The 19,163-nt window shown below is 41.8% G+C and overlaps 2 protein-coding genes across 2 annotated transcripts; one reads left to right on the plus strand and one right to left on the minus strand.

The window, feature by feature from the left end:
- Positions 1-655: 655 nt before the first annotated feature.
- On the minus strand, positions 656-6,307 carry LOC139418822 (cyclin-dependent kinase 2-associated protein 2-like). Its single transcript, XM_071168551.1, has 5 exons — positions 6,185-6,307; positions 5,341-5,498; positions 3,437-3,528; positions 2,976-3,096; positions 656-2,119 (listed from the first exon to the last, which is right to left on the minus strand). Exons 1-5 carry the CDS (start codon positions 6,202-6,204, stop codon positions 2,052-2,054), a joined length of 459 nt encoding a protein of 152 aa, XP_071024652.1. The 5' UTR covers positions 6,205-6,307; the 3' UTR covers positions 656-2,051.
- A 481-nt stretch (positions 6,308-6,788) lies between these two features.
- LOC139418823 (butyrophilin subfamily 3 member A1-like) lies at positions 6,789-17,294 on the plus strand. Its single transcript, XM_071168552.1, has 12 exons — positions 6,789-7,023; positions 8,053-8,115; positions 8,327-8,680; positions 11,375-11,539; positions 12,325-12,474; positions 12,685-12,783; positions 12,937-12,978; positions 13,084-13,113; positions 13,887-13,907; positions 14,005-14,070; positions 14,249-14,275; positions 14,915-17,294. Exons 1-12 carry the CDS (start codon positions 6,984-6,986, stop codon positions 15,424-15,426), a joined length of 1,569 nt encoding a protein of 522 aa, XP_071024653.1. The 5' UTR covers positions 6,789-6,983; the 3' UTR covers positions 15,427-17,294.
- Positions 17,295-19,163: the final 1,869 nt, after the last annotated feature.

Below are 19,163 nucleotides of genomic sequence, written 5' to 3' on the forward strand. Positions count from 1 at the left end.
GGGACCTATCGGGACAGAACAGAAAATAAAAGCACAGAAAAGTCATTGAGGAAAACCTGCTGCCCTCTGCCAGAAAGCTTAAACTGGGACCGAAGAATAAAAAGGTCAAGTCCTTAAGTGGCTCAGTCAGAGCCCAGACCTAAATCCAATCAAAAATTTGTGGCATGACTAAGAGTTCTGTCCAACGCTCCCCAGAGAACTTGACAGAGCTTGTACAGTTTTGTAAAGAATGGTCAGACATTGTCAAATTTAGGTTTGCAAAGTTGGTAGAGAACTATCCCAACTGACTCACAGCTGTAATTGCTTCCAAAGGTGCTTCCACCAAATTAACTCAGGGGTGGCGACTTATCCAATTATATTTTTCGAAACACAAAATTCTTCCTTAAAATGTGTGGAATATGGGGTGTGGATATGTGGGGAAAATCCTTATTTTAAATGCATGAAACTGAGGCACTGTCAACAAAATGTGAAAAGTTCAAGGGCGTGTAGACTTTCTACAGGCACTACATCACAGGAGACTGCTGAGGGGAGGACGGGTCATAATAATGGCTGGAACAGAGCAAGCATCAAACATGTTAATCATGTGTTTACCATCCCACGCATTGCACTCCAGACATTACCAACCTCCTGGTGCACTACATACAAATGAAACTCGTTTTTTAGTTGGAAAACTTTATTTTATTCAATTTTTGAAGTACAGAACTGCAAAAATTGGGTTTACAAAATTGCCATACTAACAAAACTGATTTCAGGTGTGTAGTGAGGTAATAGTTCATTGGGAGGAGGATGGAGCAGAAATGACAGTAGAAAATGTAAGCATTTCACGGTAAGGTCTACACTTGTTGTATTCAGCGCATGTGACAAAGTTTGATTTGATGTGTGTACTGTGTAGGGTGGTAGCATGTGGAACAGAGCACTGGGTATTTCAAGATGCTGTCAAGCCTTGTTCACATCAAATCCATTTTTTTTTTGCATATCCGATTCAAAACTTACTTTTCCTGCAGCCTGAACAGTCAAATAGTACATGGAATAGGATATTTTAAGGTGGTTTGAAGTCAGATACAAATCTGATTCCTGGCCATGCAACTTGTCTGAATGGTCAAATCTGATTGATTTGCCGTCAAGTGTTTAAAAAAACTTATTTGGCATATCTTGTTGCTTGCTAGCTACACTTGACAGTTCGACAAGAATGTGCCAACTAACTAGCTTATTAATCGTTTACAAATAAGAGTGAATGTGCTAGAAAGAAACAGCTACCTAGTTAGTTGACTGCTGTGTCTAGCCAAACACTTGTTTTGAAAGTTGGAGTATCTTATCCTGAAGCTTTTAAAGTGTTCTTAAACTATGATTTTGAACATTCAAAGCAACTGGGAAATGTCCATTGCAGGCATTGTCACCTTTGCTTGCTACATGACTTCTGAGTGATAACAAGCACGAACACCAATGCCCCCCCCCCCTCTCGTTACTATGACAACTAGCATAGCCATGTCAGTAAATGACTGCTTTCTGAACACACACACACATCTGATTTGGTCACTTAACTTGCTGTTTGGACAGTATTGCAAAACGGATTTGAAAAACAAAACTGATTTGAGCATTAAGGCCTGCAGTGTGAACAAGGCTTAAGTGTTGCTTACTGTAAAACAATGTGTAATTGAAACTTTGGTTGTTGAGTGGTGTCAGTATAGCAGCTAAGAGAAAGATTGAGTATCAAACTCATCAGATAAACATTTCATTATGGTGTAGTTTTCAATAATCTATCAGAAATATTTTACATCACCATCACTGAACTGGACAACCAGGATCAGACAATATTTACCAGGTCCTTGTGGTGCCTATGAAACTGATAAGTTACAGAATGTTCTGAGAGCAAACTGTCCCTACAACTGCAAAATGTGTTATACACTCTGAACACACCCCGTAGGTGATGTGAGACTACATGGAAGAGGGAATGGAACAAGGGAAGGTTACAAGTTCAGTCAGGATAACAAAGACGTGACACATAGATGAGGCTTGTACAGAGACGAGGGACGGGGGGATTCTGCAAAGGGTTATGTGCGAGCGCTCCTCTCCGTCTCTGCCAGACACTCCCTGACCAGCGCCCTCGCGTGAATGATACCTAGAAGACAGATCAACAACATCACAAGTTGGGATTTATAACTTTTACTTCATGTGTGGAGACTTCCACATTTAACCTGAATGTGAATTGAAATGCAGGTATTTCCAGGTAAACACATATGGACAAAGTATTGGTATTAACTGTCACCTCATTGAAGTTGAAATGTGTTATGGTTAGGGTTTAGGGTTGGGACGTCCCAAGGAGCCCAGATAACCATGTGAGTAGAGAACAAAATGGCCGTCGTGTGAGAAGCATGGGTGAAATGTTTGTTTAATTGAAAAGTATTGATTTCAAAGTTTAACAAACCTTACAAAACAATGGTTTTTGTTTGGTATCTATGTTAAAGTGAATCCTAGTCGCAGCGTAATTCCGTTACCATGGAATTTCCCATTTTGATTTTGTGCATAACATTTGCGTTTCATGAATTGAACATAATTTAGGCATCTTTGGATTTAAAGGACAATGTCAGATTGGACTGGCTATTATTTTGCTAATTGAACTTGGTGGATTTAAACTGATGATTGATTGACTGGATGACTGAGCCTGTTGGTTTTATTGAATGCAGGAAGCCTTGGAACATACTATTTGGCTTATTTCAATGATTTAGGTGTGCTGCTGCTGCCATGCAATGCTGCTGATTGCTTTCACCCACTGCCTTATGTTAATTTCTTATGGCTGTGTTTATGCCAATAATATTAATGTGCTTACTGTCTGCTTGTGCACTGTGGTTAGGGAAAAGGAAAGTAACCTCTATGGAGTACTGATAAACACCCTATGTCAATACAACCACAACCTTTGCTCCAAGCTTCGGGAGGATATTTGTGGCCTAGGCGTTTAGCCAGGCAGGCTGCAGTACCTCTCTTTAGCCTCTCCATGGCGCTCTTGCTCCCGGCGTAGGTGGGGCGGATCTCGCGACTCATCTCCTCGATGACTGACAGCAGCTCGCTGTAGGTTGAGCCCTGAGACACTTTCACTGGCTGTGTATGAGAGAGAGGAGGGAGGGGGATACGAGACAAAGGTCATATGCTGGTAGAGAGCGAAAACAACTAGAACTCCGAATTGACCCTGAACAAGATATAATCATTTTATACAGAGTAGAGATACGGGGATAATTACCATGACAAATTGACAGAAATGCAAATAAACATACAATTAAATTGACCAGTAATGACCATCTGCTTGTATTTGTTGTTAGTGATACATGGACCCTATTGATATAATACCCTGAATAACACATGATATTTAACATGACTTTCTAAAATAGCATAGGCACTAGTTAAAGGAGTTGGAGATGAGGATCAGGCTGTTCAGTCCTACCTGAACAAAGCCCATCGACGGCGGGCCGAAATCACTGAACGCCGGTCTGAAGTTGGAGGAGGAGGGGAGTGAGGGGGAAGGCACACTGGAGCCTAGGCAGAGGAAAGAGAGAATTCAGACGCACTGAAGCGCCCTATGACTGGTTAACATCTTTAAAATGGGAGGCAGGGGCAGAAAGGCTGCGTGGCATCGTGGTGTATTCATTCTCAGGTGAGAGGGATTGTTACATTATGGTTGGTAGTAAACTCAGCAAAAAAAGAAACGTCCACTCACTGACAACTGCGTTTATTTTCAGCAAATTTAACGTGTAAATATTTGTATGAACATAAGTTTCAACAACTGAGAAACTGAACAAGGTCCACAGACATGTGACTAACAGAAATTGAATAATGTGTCCCTGAACAAAGGGGGGGGGGTCAAAATCAAAAGTAACAATCAGTATCTGGTGTGGCCACAAGCTGCATTATGCACTGCAGTGCATCTCCTCCTCCTGGACTGCACCCGATTTGCCAGTTCTTGCTTTGAGATGTTAGCACACTCTTCCACGAAGGCACCTGCAAGATCCTGGACATTTCAGGGTGGAATGGCCCTAGCCTTCACCCTCCGATCCAACGGGTCCCAGACGTGCTCAATGGGATTGAGATCCGGGCTCTTCACTGGCCATTGAAAAACACTGACATTCCTGTCTTGCAGGAAATCACGCACAGGACGAGCAGTATCGCTGGTGGCATTGTCATGCTGGAGGGTCATGTCAAAATGAGCCTGCAGGAAGGGTACCACATGAGGGAGGAGGATGTCTTCCCTGTAAAGCACAGCGTTGAGATTGCATGCAATGACAACAAGCTCAGTCCGATGATGCTGAGACACACCATCCCAGACCATGATGGACCCTCCACCTCAATCTCGCTCCAGAGTACAGGCCTCGGTGTAACGCTCATTCCTTTGACGATAAACGCGACTCCAACCATCACCGCTGGTGAGACAAAACCACAACTTGTCAACTTTTTGCCAGTCCTGTCTGGTCCAGCGACAGTGGGTTTGTGCCCACAGGCGATGTTGTTGCCAGTGATGTCTGGTGAGGACCTGCTTTATAACAGAACTACAAGCCCTCAGTTCAGCCTCCCTCAGCCTATTGCGGACAGTCTGAGCACTGATTGAGGGATTGTGCGTTCCTGGTGTAACTCGGGCAGTTGTTATTGCCATCCTGTACCTGTCCCGCAGATGTGATGTTCGGATGTACCAATCCTATGCAGGTGTTGTTACACGTGGTCTGCCACTGCGAGGACGATCAGCTGTCCGTCCTGTAGCGCTGTCTTAGGTGTCTCACAGTACGGACATTGAAATGTATTGTCCTGGCCACATCTGCAGTTCTCATGTCTCCTTGCATCATGCCTAAGGCACGTTCACGCAGATGAGCAGGGACCCTGGGCATCTTTCTTTTGGTGTTTTTCCAGAGTCAGCAGAAAGGCCTCTTTAGTGTCCTAAGTTTTCATAACTGTGACCTTAATTGCTGTTAGTGTCTTAACGACCGTTCCACAGGTGAATGTTCATTAATTGTTTATGGTTCATTGAACAAGCATGGGAAACAGTGTTTAAAATGTTTACAATGAAGATCTGTGAAGTTCACGAGTTATCTTTGAAAGACAGGGTCCTGAAAAAGGGACATTTCTTTTTTTACTGAGTTTATATGACACTCAGGTTTGCCGTTGACGTGCAGTGTGCTCCCTGGGCAAGTGCGGGTATAGGACTGCTAGTCTTATCTATTGAATGGAAACCACTGCACTGTGGAAGGGTAGAGAATTCAGTGAGATGGGTGGAGACCAAACCAAAGATGGGTAGTGTAGAGGGTGCATCTATAGAAATGATAGTGGATACAAAATAACAGATTGAAAGTCGGCAGAAACCTGGCGGGGTGTGGTTGGAGCCGGACGGGGCAGGGGCGATGGGTTTGTAGCTCATCGTGATGTCACTACGGACCTCCCCGTACGACGACGCGCCGCTTCCGTCTGTCCCGTCGACCCGGTGCTGATACAGCTTTACTGGTGGGCTGGGCCCCTGGGAGCTAGGAAGAGAAAGTCGTGGTCTTATGTTCATGTATGACATTCATTAACTATACTGTCAGTCTAGCCTGGTCCAGAATAAACTGTGTGCTATGCAAGTATTGTTGAATGTTCTGTACGGCATGACAATGATTGAGCAATGCTGTTTAATTCATACAGATTTGGACCAGGCTGTCATGACCTTGTCAGTGGATTATTGACGTTTGCAAACAGACCCAGACCTTAGGTTACCTAGCTAGCGAGTAATCCAACAACCCCAACTGGTTTCAAACATTAGACACAACAGTGCCTGTTTCCTCTCGCTACATCAGCTTAGCGGGCAACTTTTCACAGCAAGTCAGTACCTCATCTGGTCGTAGCCTATTGCACTAACTAACGTTAGCTAGGTAGCCAAGCTAACTGTAGCTCGCTAACAAGTTACCGGACCAAAGGTCGTAGAGATGACATCTTGCTTCAGATGAAGTTAAATGAATAGAAACAAAACTGGTTATGGGGTGATCTAACTTGTAATTGAAATGACTTTGTTCACCCCTGCGCATGTCATAGCTAGTTACTTAGCAAGGAAGCTAGCTAGTTACATTAACTAGCTGTTTGCTGACAGGTTCGCATTCGGTATGAAACAGGCTTGCTAGCTAACATTATCTAGCTAGGTGCACAACAAGGTACATAGTTATAACGTTCTAGTTACCGAATGAATTTGCGTTCCATAGTTTTAAGTATCTAAGTTGCCATTCAAAATGTAATAGAAAACAAAACTAAAGGGGAACGGCTTTCGAAATGTACCTTTCTAGGGGAAGATTTTCAGCCAGGTCGAAAAAGCAGCTTCCTTTCTCCTGCTGAAAGGGGCGTGGCTGTTGATGCAAAGATGAATTGAATATTCATAAGGTGGCGCGTTGTCATTGGCTGAATGAGGCTGAAAAAAAATCAAAGGCAGGTGAGTAGAACTGTCTACTTATCAGCACTTTCCCTTCTATTTATTTAGAGGTTTCTACATTGGTGTGTATTTTATCATAATCTCTTTGGTATTCAGAGTTTGAGTGTAAAGAAAAAATCAGGGATGGGGATTATGTAATGGGGCACACCCCAATGATTTATTTCCCCTGTGGTTACATGATTTGTGGACATGTCGATTTGATGGCTTTCCAGGTCGTCTTTTCACAGTCACCTTACACATATTATCAGATCTCACAACACCTGGATAAGGGTTTAACATTTCCGGAATCACATCAATATGGTATAGCAATCTTCTGAGATGCGTAGTGTCAAAGTCACCTTTTGTCAACCATTAACCCATGTTACTGCAAGAAACGGGAAAGTGAAAGCACAATGAAATATATAGGGAGTGGGCAAGAAAAATGACTTTCGTGCTGACTAACTATTCTATTTGCTTTCTCATTTTACGGTAGAATTTAAATGCACGGGATGTATGTTGGATGGTCATGAATCTATAGGATCATCGGAGGATCCCTAAAGTGAGGATACATTTGATGTTTACGACCGTTGGAAATCGAGGCACCATGCACTTAGGTACAAATCCATTTTCTATGACTTCTCTAGTAAAAGATTAGTTAACATTTAAATGAAAGGTTATCAGTTACCTCTTAATTGAAAAAAGTTATGCTTCTTCTATTCCCCCTTCTCACAACTCTTCACTGGCTTTTGTCTATTAAGAAATGTTATTTATGTAACATAAATGCCCCTTGGATTTGTTGCATTTGTTGTTTTCCTTTCACAAGTGATAGGACAATTTGTTCGATTTATTCTCTATGCATTATTTCTAGTAATTACTATTAGGAATCGATTCTGTATTATTACATTCAACTTCGTTAAAATGACTACTGTGCGTGTACTTTCCTAAAATGGCTGCTAGTGCTAGTGTGGCTATTTAACCAATATACTGTAGCAGTAGTAAAAAGATAAAAACCAATGTCTGAAAGTCCAAAGTTCAGCCTCACAGGCTCCATCTGATCATTCACCTTCACCTGGTTGCTAATGAACCCAATAGCTTCACTTCTGAGACAAAAGGCGGGATCTGATTTGACCATGAGTGTACAAAACATTAGGAACATCTGCTCTTTTCATGATTGACTGACCAAGTGAATCCAGGTGAAAGTTATGATATTTTATTGATGTCAGTATAGATGAAGTAAATTAGGTGGATTTTTACACCTTGAGACATGGATTGTGTATGTGTGCTATTCAGAGGGTGAATGGGCAACACAAAATATTTTAGGTGCCTTTGAACGGGGTATGGTAGTCGGTGCCAGGCGCACCGGTTTAAGTGTGTCAAGAACTGCAACGCTGCTGTTTTTTTCACGCTCAACCGTTTCCTGTATGTATGAAGAATGGTCCACCACCCGAAGGACATACAGCTAACTTGACACAACTGTGGGAAGCATTGGAGTCAACATGGGCATAATCATTATGACAATTTTTGTAACTTTATTGGTAAAGTATTTTGATACTTTGTATGTACCTACAATGTTTCTCTCTCTCAGGCTACCGCACACCTAAATCGTGATAATGTCATTTTGATGTCCTTTATCTTTTATGCAGGGTTGTGTCTGAGGGTGCTGATACTGGCTACTCTCACAGTTCCCATCAGAGCAGCTCAACCTGGTGAGAATGTTTACACTGTTAATTTCATCAGTAACTCAAATAAATGGTTTCCGGGACACAGATTAATCTTAGTCTGGGATTAAAGTCATTTTAATGGAGATCCAGGTTAGGCCAAGCTGAATCTGTGTCCAGGAAACTGTCCGTGGGAGTCTGGCACAAATAAGTCACCCTCTCTTTCTCCCCCCCCCCCCCCGTGTCTCTCCTTCTCCAGCCCAGGAGACATTCACCTTAACTGTCCCTGATGGTCCAACTTCAACCCTGTCTGGCTCCTCTGTCTCTCTACTCTGTGAACTCTCACCTATCTTCAATGTGGAGCCAATGGAGGTGCGCTGGTACCGTTCCAGTAACTCCCACAGTCCTGCCTTGTTGTACAAAGATCACAAGATCCAGGAGGCCCCGATGGACCCTCAGTACAGGGGCAGGGTGTCTCTAACTGGGGGGATGGAGAGAGGGATCGTTTCCCTGACACTGGAGAGGGTCACACTGGAAGACAGGGGGGAGTATGTGTGCCAAGTCATCAGTAAACAGTGGTATGAAAAGGCCAGTGTCTTCCTCACAGTGAATGGTAAGGGTTATCTCTCAAATTGATGGTGAAACGGTGTATTGTGGTGTCTCCTAGATCAGAACTCCTACTATGGAACACATTATGAATACAGGCCCTGGAGTCTTTGGTACCACAGAGTAAAAAAAATATGGCAGTTATATTTGCCACCTCTCAGTTTACAATAGCTGGGTTTAATTTGTGGAACGTTCCAACAAGAATCTGTTCCAAAAACGTAGCAATAACAAGGATGCCAACAAACGCATACAAAGTAGCATGATCAATTCACCTAGCTAACCAGCTGCAGAATAGGCATCAACTCACCACGTAGCTTATCCTTAATGTTTGTCCATAGGCTACCAGAGTGAGGACAGACATTTTTCAGAAATAAACATGGTGAGTGAAAAACGTAACAAAATTGCCCACTCCCTACCCGGTATCTTATTCTGCAGTTATACAACTTTGTTATTTACAGTTTTTGGAACAGATTCCTGTTGGAACGTTCCACAAATTATACCCACCAGTTTACAATTGCATTAGGGGTACAGCCACTACAAACTTCAGCTGTCTTTAGCCTTATACAGACCCTTAAAATATCTATAGAAGCTATAGGGGCATCCATGTAATCTAAAAGACAGACATTTTTCAGAATAAACGTGGTGAGTGAAAAACGTAACAAAATTGCCCACTCCCTACCCGGTATCTTATTCTGCAGTTATACAACTTTGTATGCATTGTTTGTTGGCAACCTTGTTATTTACAGTGTTTGGAACAGATTCCTGTTGGAACATTCCACAAATTATACCCACCAGTTTACAATTGCATTAGGGGTACAGCCACTACAAACTTCAGCTGTCTTTAGCCTTATACAGCTCCTTAAAAAAATCTATAGATGCGATAGGGCATCCATGTAATGTAAAAAAGAAAATGGGCAAACCACCTTTAAGTAACTTCAAATAAATAATTTAAAGTTGATTTGAGTTGTTTGGCCATGACATTTTCCCCTATCATTCCTATTGAATGTTAGCTAGCGGTGGCTAAAGTTAGGTGAAGTTTGTCATGATCGTTTAAAAGAAAACCAAACCATGGAATACCGTTTCTCCTGGCCCATAGACTACTTTCAGAGTGAGGAACCATCTAACATTAAATTGTAAAATACATTAACTCAGCAAAAAAAGAAATCCCTTTTTCAGGACCCTGTCTTTCAGAGATAATTTGTAAAAATCCAAATAACTTCACAGATCTTCATTGTAAAGGGTTTAAACACTGTTTCCCATGCGTGTTCAATGAACCATAAACAACTAAAGAACATGCACCTGTGGAACGATCGTTAAGACACTAACAGCTTACAGACGGTAGGCAATTAAGGTCATAGTTATGAAAACTTAGGACGCTAAAGAGGCATTTCTACTGACTCTGAAAAACACCAAAAGAAAGATGCCCAGGGTCCCTGCTCATCTACGTGAACGTGCCTTAGGCATGCTGCAAGGAGGCATGAGGACTGCAGATGTGGCGTGGGCAATAAATTGCAATGTCCGTGCTGTGAGACGCCTAAGACAGAGCTACAGGGAGACAGGACGGACAGCTGATCGTCCTTACAGTGGCAGACCACGTGTAAGAACACCTGCACAGGATTGGTACATCCGAACAGCACACCTGTGGGACAATTACAGGATGGCAACAACAACTGCCCGAGTTACACCAGGAACGCACAATCCCTCCTTCAGAGCCCAGACTGTTCGCAATAGGCTGAGAGAGGCTGGACTGAGGGCTTGTAGGCCTGTTGTAAGGCAGGTCCTGACCAGACATCACCGGCAACAACGCCGCCTATGGGCACAAACCCACCGTCACTGGACCAGACAGGACTGGCAAAATGTGCTCTTCACTGACTAGTCGCGGTTTTGTCTCACCAGCGGTGATGGTCGGATTTGCATTTATCGTCGTAGGAATGAGCATTACACCGAGGCCTGTACTCTGGAGCGTGATCGATTTGGAGGTGGAGTGTCCATCATGGTTTGGGGCGGTGTGTCACAGCATCATCGGACTGAGCTTGTTGTCATTGCAGGCAATCTCAACGCTGTGCGTTACAGGGAAGACATCCTCCTCCCTCATGTGGTACCCTTCCTGCAGGCTCATCCTGACATGACCCTCCAGCATGACAATGCCATCAGCCACACCTTTCGTTCTGTGCATGATTTACTGCAAGACAGGAATGTCAGTGTTCTGCCATGGCCAGCAAAGAGCCCGGATTTCAATCCCATTGAGCACGTCTGGAACCTGTTGGATCAGAGGGTGAGGGCTAGGGCCATTCTCCCCAGAAATGTCCGGGAACTTGCAGGTGCCTTGGTGGAAGAGTGGGGTTACATCTCACAGCAAGAACTGGCAAATCTGGTGCAGTCCATGAGTAGGAGATGCACTGCAGTACATAATGCAGCTGGTGGCCACAGCAGATACTTTTGATTTTGACCCCCCTTTGTTCAGGGACACATTATTCCATTCTGTTAGTCACATGCCTGTGGAACTTGTTCAGTTTATCTCAGTTGTTGAATCTTGGTATGTTCATACAAATATTTACACATGTTAAGATTGCTGAAAATAAACACAGTTGACAGTGAGAGGACGTTTCTTTTTTTGCTTAGTTTATCTTGCATTCTTCCAAATGATTCTGTCACTCTATCTGTGTCCTAATAGTTTTGTACCTCCTTCTCTGTCCATTAGTAACAGGTAGTGAACCAGTTCTCTCTGTAGCTGAAGCAAGAGGAGGAGGGGGTCAGGTGAACGTCACCTGTTCATCAGAGGGCTGGTCACCACAACCTAAACTCACCTGGAGAAACAAAGATGGGGCAGAGATCAGAAATGGACAAGGAGTACTCAACACTTCTGGTTATTACATTTTGGTACTTCCTCACACTGTCTTTGCTCTGCTGACACAAATGTTCTAGTACCTGTGGTTTGGGTTAAAAATCTGACCTGGGTTGTGGTGTACATTCAGTTACACTACTTTGTGTAAGTTGATGGGTTCAGATTTCTAAACTTTGAATATTTATAATCATGCAAGAGAAATGAGGGGTGCGGTAGTCTAGGGTCTACACCAGAAGTTAATGGTTATCTGTAGGAGGAATGCAAGTCAGTTAAGAACAAATTCATATTTACAATGACGGCCTAGGAACAGTGCCTTGTTCAGGGGCAGAACGACAGATTTTTACCTTGTCAGCTCAGGGATTTTATCTTGCAACCTTTTGGTTACTGGCCCAACGCTCTAACCCCTAGGCTACCTGCCGCCCCAAAATGGTGGATATTGTTAAGCTTGGAATGTACTAAGTGCAGGGAAGATGATCACAGGGTGGAGAGCTGTGGATTAGTGAGGAATGGGGTCGAGGTCAGGTCACATTATGGGAGAAGGAACAGTTTATTGCCCGTATCCCTTAACTTCCTGCCTAGCAATAAAAATTCACGTTTAAAGAGAAGGAAGAGATTCCACCCAAATTGAGGTATATATATTACCACTGGTGGAAATATGTTTTTGTCTGTTCGGCTGTTCTATCCTTTGGGGTGAATATACTTGGTTGGAGCTTTTATAGAGTCCGTCAATTTCTTACTCTGATATTTAGAACCTAACAAAGTCAATGAGAATATTCAGATTTCCCCTCCCCATCTTTCTGTATCAGATTCCCATGGCTTGGTGAGTGTCAGTAATTGGCTGCTGTATGCTTCCTCATACTCCAATTGGCTCGCCTGTACAGTCTCTCTGTCTGAGGAGGTGAAGAGAGAGGGCAGAATTCTGCCACATATATACACAGCTCCTACAGCTGTACCTGGTGAGTTAGTCTCCTACACAAACATCCTACCCACGATCAGAACCCTCTCTCCCCATCCCACAGACACTAGTTTAGAGGAGGAGGATGAGCATGATGAAGAGGTGTCTACAGATTTATTTAGCTAATTCATTTGTTGTGTGCAATGTTCCGATGATATCATGTCTTGAGAGCTTTAGAGTCATTTGATCCATGTTGAGTCTCTGTGTGCAGGAGTCTCCAAAGAGGCCTTCATTGTGACTCTAATTCTGTTGGTCCTGTCTCTGGTCATCATCTGTGCTCTGTGCTCTGTTATCCTGTGGAAACGAAGAGGTATCTGGAATTCAGTCATATTAGTGTTTGTGATTTAATTATAAAAGCAAGATATAACAGGAAATAATGACCCTATAGAGAAATGTGTCCGAAATTATTTTGTCCATAAAATATTGAAACAATAATATATATATATATTTTTTTCTCTTTTAGGGTCCATGTGGTCTTCATCCCAAAAGTCCAGAAACCGTTCAGGTAGTGTATTTCATCTGATAAATAAACAAAGAATGAAATATGAGTTATGACATAACATAAACAATGAGTTTATTTTATTTAGACAATTGTGTCTCTATATTTCAGATCAAACTGAGCTGGGACAGAGGCCGGCAGGTAATTGTTTCATTTTGATCTCTGGGTGAAGGCTATCATAAAATACATGCAACTAACTTATTTTTGAGAAAACCTTTCCATTGAAACGAAGCCTGATATGCACATATCTCAATAGGATTTGACTCTACTTGTTCCACAATTTACCTTTTTACAATAACTTTCACCTTTTCCATTCAACAGAGCAAAATAAAACTATTGCAGGTTCTTCATAATCATGATAATATAATTTTATAACTTTGATAATCATTTAGTAGCCTAGTTTTGTATTAATTAAATATTTATGATTAATGAATTGCAGGATAATGACCTAAATCTGCTCTGCTAGGGGCAGAAAGCAACAAACAGATACCAACTATTGATAGCAGCTGGTATAGAAATTAATCTGGAAGGTATTAAGTAATAGGGGAAAACATGTCTTTACTCTAAAATGTGTCATGCTTAAAGTGCAGAAACAGTATCTCATCTGATCTGTGTGATAAATGAACTAAGTGTGAGATGAGTTATGACAACATAAACCATGATGGATTTTATGTTGACAAGATTGTGTTTCTATATTTCAAATCAAACTGAGCTAGGACAGGGGCCGGCAGGTAACTGTTTTATTCGGATCTCTCTGTGAAATGCTAATACATGCTAATACTTGATACTAACTTATTTTTGAGGAAACATTCCAATGACACCAAGCATAATATGCACATATCTCAATAGAGATTGACTCTCCCTGTTCCACAATTCACCTTTTTACAATATCGTTCACCTTTTCCATTCAACAGAGACAGAAAACCTAATTGAAGGTAATGTTCACTTATGATGTACTGTATGTGATATAATATAACTTTAAAAATGTAGTAACCTGATAAATACCAATATTACCTAAATGTGCTCTGTTAGGGGCAGAAAACACAGTGCAGACACCTACTGAACAGAGAGCAGCTGGAAAAGATGTTAATCTGGAAGGTAAAGTTATACTGGGGGAGAAAAATGCTTTACCCTCTATATTGTATAATTGAGTGTTTACATTGTTCATAAAACTAAGTCTGCTGACATGTTGGAGTGCGTAATACAATTTATAATTTATATAATTTTTGGAACAGTTGAAATACTGGACACTCACACTTTACTTTTTTAAATGCAGATTGGCACCAGGTGAAAAGATTCAAAGGTAAATAAAATCACAGTAGGACAGGAAAATTGTGTGTTCATTAGATTATTACTTTATACAGGTAACAACCTAAATAAAGGAAACCATCAAAGTGTCTTAATAGGGTGTTGGGCCTCCACCAGCTACCAGGACAGCTTCATTACGCATTGGCATAGATTCTACAAGTGTCTGGAGCTCTCTTGTTGATGGTTGAAAACGCTGTCTCAGGCACCGCTCCAGAATCACCCATAGGTGTTCAATTGAGTTGAGATCTGGTGACTGAGATGGCCATGGCATATGGTTTACATCGTTTTCATGATCATCAAACCATTGTGACCACTCGTGCCCTATGGGGGAAGTGCCATTCTGTAAGAGACCCCTCCCATCAGGATAGAAATGCTTCAGCATAGGTTGAAGGTGATCACTCAGAATGGATGTGTAGTTATTGGCATATACCTGGCCCTCAAAGGGGTTGAGTGGACCTAAACCATGCCAGGAAAAAGCACCCCACACCATAACAGAGACACCTGAAACATAATTTACTCAAGTGTTTCCTTTATTTTGGCAGTTACCTATAGGTCCACATTATCTGAAATCCTTACCAATCCAGCCCATCATATTGTGTGAATGAAATAAATCTAGTCTTTCTGTTTCCCCCAGAGAACATCATTCTGGATGAAAAGACTGCGCACCCTGCTATTAGAGTCACTCAAGGAAAGCAGCGGGCTCAATACGTTAAAGAAAAAGATACAGAGAAATCCTCTAGAACGCATCTCCATGTGTTTTCTAAAGAGAGTTTCAGTTCAGGACAACACTATTGGGAAGTGAAGGTAAAGGATTCATCAACAGAAAAACTGTCATGGTATGTTGGTGTGGCCAGAGAAAATGTTGAGAGAAGACCTACTGTTCCTTTAACTCCACAGAATGGATTTTGGATTCTTTCTTATGATAAAGAAAAAGGTTTCCATGTCAGTACCGACCCTCAACCACCAATAACTGTGGCAGAGCTCACTATTGTGGGAGTGTTTCTAGACTGTTACAGACACACTCTGTCTTTTTATCATGTTGATACAGAGTCACTTCTTTACACTTTTACTGATGTGAAGACATCCAACTACTTTCCTCTGCTCAGCCCGGGACAACGTGACAAATACACAATAAGAATCATTTGAAAGCATACCAAAACCCTTTTCTCACCACTGAGTCAAGTTGAGCTGTACTGCGCTGGCCTGGTTAAGCATCCAGTGTGGTTGCGGTGGCCGTGCTGGAAAGGACAATGTGAAATGAAAATATCAGGGGCAGCACAGTGTCGGTTGGGTCAGCACGATAGTGTGAAAAGGGTCTGAGATGGAGGTGAAATTCATGTCAAATGAGACATGCATTATACACATTTTGTGTTCAGTGATTCTCAGTTGTAAATGTGTGTATTTTTTTCCCATGGTTCGTTGAACAAACCCAATTGGAAAATGAATGGAGTTTTGATATGTTTTGGGATAAACGTTGAAAATAGGGTCTGTGGTAAACACAGGCTTAGGAGCTAATCGTCATCAGCTAACGTCACTTTGATTTTTTTGAAAGCATTTATGTAATTAGAAAAAACACAAAAGGCTACATTCATAACGTTCCTATTAACTGTTGGATATTATCTCAGATCAAAATGTATTACATCCCCTAAGCCTGTGTTAACCTCAGATGCTATTTTGCATTTTTCCCAAAAACCCTATTCTTTCCCCCTAAGAATGGCTGAATGAACCAAAGCTTACTCAAACAAATCTTTTACGACTAAAAATTGCAGTTTTATAAAATCAACCAAATATCTTTGACTTTTTTCTACCTGTAGCTAGATTATGAATGTATACTGTGAAGCTACTCTTAGTACAAGTTAGCAATATAAATAAAATAAATCTGTTGATAAAGTTTAACATTTTTTTTGTTGAACATTTGAATGTACTGAGCAAAAATATAAAATGCAACAATTTTAAAGATTGTACTTAGTTACAGTTCATATAAGGAAATTAGTCAATTGAAATACACTGCTCAAAAAAATAAGCGGAACACTAAAATAACACATTCTAGATCTGAATGAATGAAATATTCTTATTAAATACTTTTTTCTTTACATAGTTGAATGTGCTGACAACAAAATCACACAAATTATCAATGGAAATCAAATTCAACCCATGGAGGTCTGGATTTGGAGTCACACTCAAAATTAAAAGTGGAAAACCACACTACAGGCTGATCCAACTTTGATGTAATGTCCTTAAAACAAGTCAAAATTAGGCTCAGTAGTGTGTGTGGCCTCCACGTGCCTGTATGACCTCCCTACAACGCCTGGGCATGCTCCTGATGAGGTGGCGGATGGTCTCCTGAGGGATCTCCTCCCAGACCTGGACTAAAGCATCTGCCAACTCCTGGACAGTCTGTGGTGCAACGTGGCGTTGGTGGATGGAGCGAGACATGATGTCCCAGATGTGCTCAATTGGATTCAGGGTTGGGGAACTGGGGCAGTCCATAGCATCAATGCCTTCCTCTTGCAGGAACTGCTGACACACTCCAGCCACATGAGGTCTAGCATTGTCTTGCATTAGGAGGAACCCAGGGCCAACCGCACCAGCATATGGTCTCACAAGAGGTCTGAGGATCTCATCTCGGTTCCTAATGGCAGTCAGGCTACCTCTGGCGAGCACATGGAGGGCTGTGCGGCCCCCCAAAGAAATGCCACCCCACACCATGACTGACCCACTGCCAAACCGGTCATGCTGGAGGATGTTGCAGGCAGCAGAACGTTCTCCACGGCGTCTCCAGACTCTGTCACGTCGGTCACATGTGCTCAGTGTGAACCTGCTTTCATCTGTGAAGAGCACAGGGCGCCAGTGGCGAATTTGCCAATCTTGGTGTTCTCTGGCAAATGCCAAGCGTCCTGCACGGTGTTGGGCTGTAAGCACAACCCCCACCTGTGGACGTCGGGCTCTCATACCACCCTCGTGAAAGAAAATTACATAAACGTTTCTAAATGAATAAAAAAAACTCAAACCAATAACATGTCTTGATTGTGTATGTCTTCATAAATACTTGGTGGAAGCACCATTGACAGCCATCACAGCAGTGAATCATTTAGAATACAATTTACTCAGCATAACTCAGGGAAACATATATCCTTCGTTTTAGTCAAAATTGCTCAAGCTCAGTAAATTTGGTTGGGAGTCATTGATGAACAGCAATATTTAAAAGTGGATTTTTAAGCAAATTTATGTCAGGACTGAGACTAGAAAATAAAAGAGCCGCACACTGTAGGAGCTCAGATGCAAAAATGTAATTACCAATGTTTCGACAGCCAAGTCAGGGTATAATCACAAACACTGCGGGATGACTCGTTTATATAGTGTCAAAAGACACAGGTGTCTGTAATCATGGCCAAGAATGGCCTAATATCATTGGTTAATTCTCAAATATTAAAATGGCCTATAAAGAACAGCATACAAACAACAAATGGATAGCATACAATCATAAATTCATTTTAGACTACACAAGCTTACAAACAATTACAATGGCAAAGTCACAATAATGGCTTCAGATCAAAGTCTACGTTGAGACCGAAGGGAGCAAGGGTCTTCAAGTTAAAGATCCAGACAGCCTCTTGTTTTAACTATAAATTATCAAGGTCACCCCCTCTCCTAGGGAGGGCATATCGATAGATGTTTTACCTTGTCGGCTTAGGATTCGAACCAGCAACCTTTCGGGTTACTGGCCCAACGACCAATTTTGATAAAAACAATGGATATACTGTATTTTGCCCTAAGAGTTTTGCAAGGTTAGTAACTTCTTATTCAAAATGATTCACAGCTGTAATGGCAGCCTAAAGTCCTTCCACCAAGGATTAACTCTGGGTGTCAATACATTTTCATTTTTCATTTATTCGGAACATTTTCTATAACTTTTCTTCACTTTAAAAATGTGGAGTAGGTTGTGTAGATGGGTAGGAAAACATCTAATTCAATCACTTTGTACGTAGAATTTTAAGGCAGAAAAATGTGAAGACTTGTCATGACGTAGGCCTGGGGATAGGTTTATGACAGTCATAAATACCTCTTCCCCCCTTTTTCCTCTCTCTACCCTACTGATGTTACATTTGCAAACCCCTTGGTTAACATAGAGATTCTGGGAACATCAGAAGGTGGGGGGAAATTAACTATATTCTGGTAATCCGACCAAATGAACATATGGTTGGTACTTAATGAATATAATGTCAGTTTGGTCGTCATCTGAGACATTCTCATCAATGATAAGATGACAAACTCTACAGTGGAAAGTCTACACATCAGAGTTATCGGATTCACCTGGAATTGTTGTTCAATTTAAAGGTTTGAATATGAAATTATTCGCGATGGGATGAAATGTGATTTTAGCTTCTAATATGTGAGAATTGGGTTTTCATAAGGTTAGGGCTCTGCTCAATCAGTGACCCGCCCCTGTGAAGAGTCATGGGTTATAAAACTTTTCAGACACACCCTTCTCGCTCCACTATATAAAGCCTTGACGAAAATGTAACCTGTTCCGAGGATGTGAGGACAACGGTCCGATGTCAGAATGGTTCAGATAAAAGCCAACATCAGCATGAGGTTCGGTTGCGAATGGTATGAACTTTGAACTCTTATTCACTACAGAAGTGATACCTCTTAGCCGTTGAGTTAGCAACAGCAGCTGCAGACGAGGGTCAGGAAGGAACAGACAAAGTATCCCATCTATCACACAACGACGTTACTACAACGTATCCAATTGACCACCAGAGACATTCTTCATAGGGAAAAGGACTCGGTTTGGCAACACGGCCTTCCATCTACCACCAACCTACCGAAGCGCAGCTCGGAGTAAATATGTATTGCATTTTCTTTTTCCAAATGGGCGG

Source organism: Oncorhynchus clarkii, chromosome 10 (genome assembly GCF_045791955.1).
Source record: "Oncorhynchus clarkii lewisi isolate Uvic-CL-2024 chromosome 10, UVic_Ocla_1.0, whole genome shotgun sequence".
Lineage (NCBI taxonomy): Eukaryota > Metazoa > Chordata > Actinopteri > Salmoniformes > Salmonidae > Oncorhynchus > Oncorhynchus clarkii.

Coding starts and splice junctions, on each gene's coding strand:
- LOC139418823 (XM_071168552.1), top strand. CDS start 6,984: ATGTTTACGACCGTTGGAAATCGAGGCACCATGCACTTAG. Junction 11,540..12,324: donor AGGAGTACTCAACACTTCTG/GTTATTACATTT, acceptor TTTCTGTATCAG/ATTCCCATGGCTTGGTGAGT. Junction 13,908..14,004: donor GACAGAAAACCTAATTGAAG/GTAATGTTCACT, acceptor GTGCTCTGTTAG/GGGCAGAAAACACAGTGCAG.
- LOC139418822 (XM_071168551.1), bottom strand. CDS start 6,204: ATGGAACGCAAATTCATTCG. Junction 5,499..6,184: donor ATGGAACGCAAATTCATTCG/GTAACTAGAACG, acceptor TTCTCTTCCTAG/CTCCCAGGGGCCCAGCCCAC. Junction 3,097..3,436: donor CGTCGATGGGCTTTGTTCAG/GTAGGACTGAAC, acceptor TCTCATACACAG/CCAGTGAAAGTGTCTCAGGG.